Below are 495 nucleotides of genomic sequence, written 5' to 3'. Positions count from 1 at the left end.
CGCCCCCCGGGGGCCCGGGCCCCGCGGCGCACGCCCCCCGCGGCAGCGGGGGGTGTCCGCAGCCCCGCCACGGCTGAGGCGAGTCAAACCCTCACCGGGTCGCCCAGTGCCCGATTTTCAGCCTTTGTCAGTGCTTCCAGACAGCGCGTGGGCCCCGCCGGACATTTCACACACGGATTTAAACCCCCGATTTCTGCGTGAATCGCCCCGCCCTCTGGCACCGCGGAGAACAGTTATCCACGCCTCCAGCCTGAGGTAGCAGCCCTTTCCCTCACGGGGGCTGCCGGGGTCCAGCGCTGCCCTAAAAGCGGGCTGGCACTCGCCGCTCCCTAGCTCCCCCGAAACGCCAGAGGCCGGGAGAGGCCCCAAGCCCCGGCGATGGCGCAGCGTCCTGCCCGGCCCGGCATGGCCTCCCGCCCGCACTCACCCTCCTCCTCCTTCGGCTCATCCCGCGGCGCCCCCAGCCTCCCGGAGCGCCTCTTGCTGGCAGCCGCC

The 495-nt window shown here is 72.5% G+C and overlaps 2 protein-coding genes across 2 annotated transcripts in view; one reads left to right on the top strand and one right to left on the bottom strand.

Annotated features, from left to right (window-relative positions):
* XPC (XPC complex subunit, DNA damage recognition and repair factor) overlaps positions 1-488 on the bottom strand; it is a 13370-nt gene extending 12882 nt beyond the window's left edge. Inside the window, exon 1 of the mRNA XM_009284422.2 lies at positions 428-488. The gene's annotated coding sequence lies outside the window, so the exon portion shown is untranslated. The remainder of the gene's footprint in view (positions 1-427) is intronic.
* The window catches only part of LSM3 (LSM3 homolog, U6 small nuclear RNA and mRNA degradation associated), a 3586-nt gene continuing 3469 nt past the window's right edge, over positions 379-495 (top strand). The window contains exon 1 of the mRNA XM_009284547.1: positions 379-482. Within this exon, the coding sequence (XP_009282822.1) occupies positions 379-482 (104 nt within the window). The remainder of the gene's footprint in view (positions 483-495) is intronic.

Source organism: Aptenodytes forsteri, unplaced genomic scaffold (assembly GCF_000699145.1).
Source record: "Aptenodytes forsteri isolate BGI_AS27 unplaced genomic scaffold, ASM69914v1 Scaffold53, whole genome shotgun sequence".
NCBI classification, from domain to species: domain Eukaryota; kingdom Metazoa; phylum Chordata; class Aves; order Sphenisciformes; family Spheniscidae; genus Aptenodytes; species Aptenodytes forsteri.
This window is presented reverse-complemented; position numbering and strand designations above follow the sequence as displayed.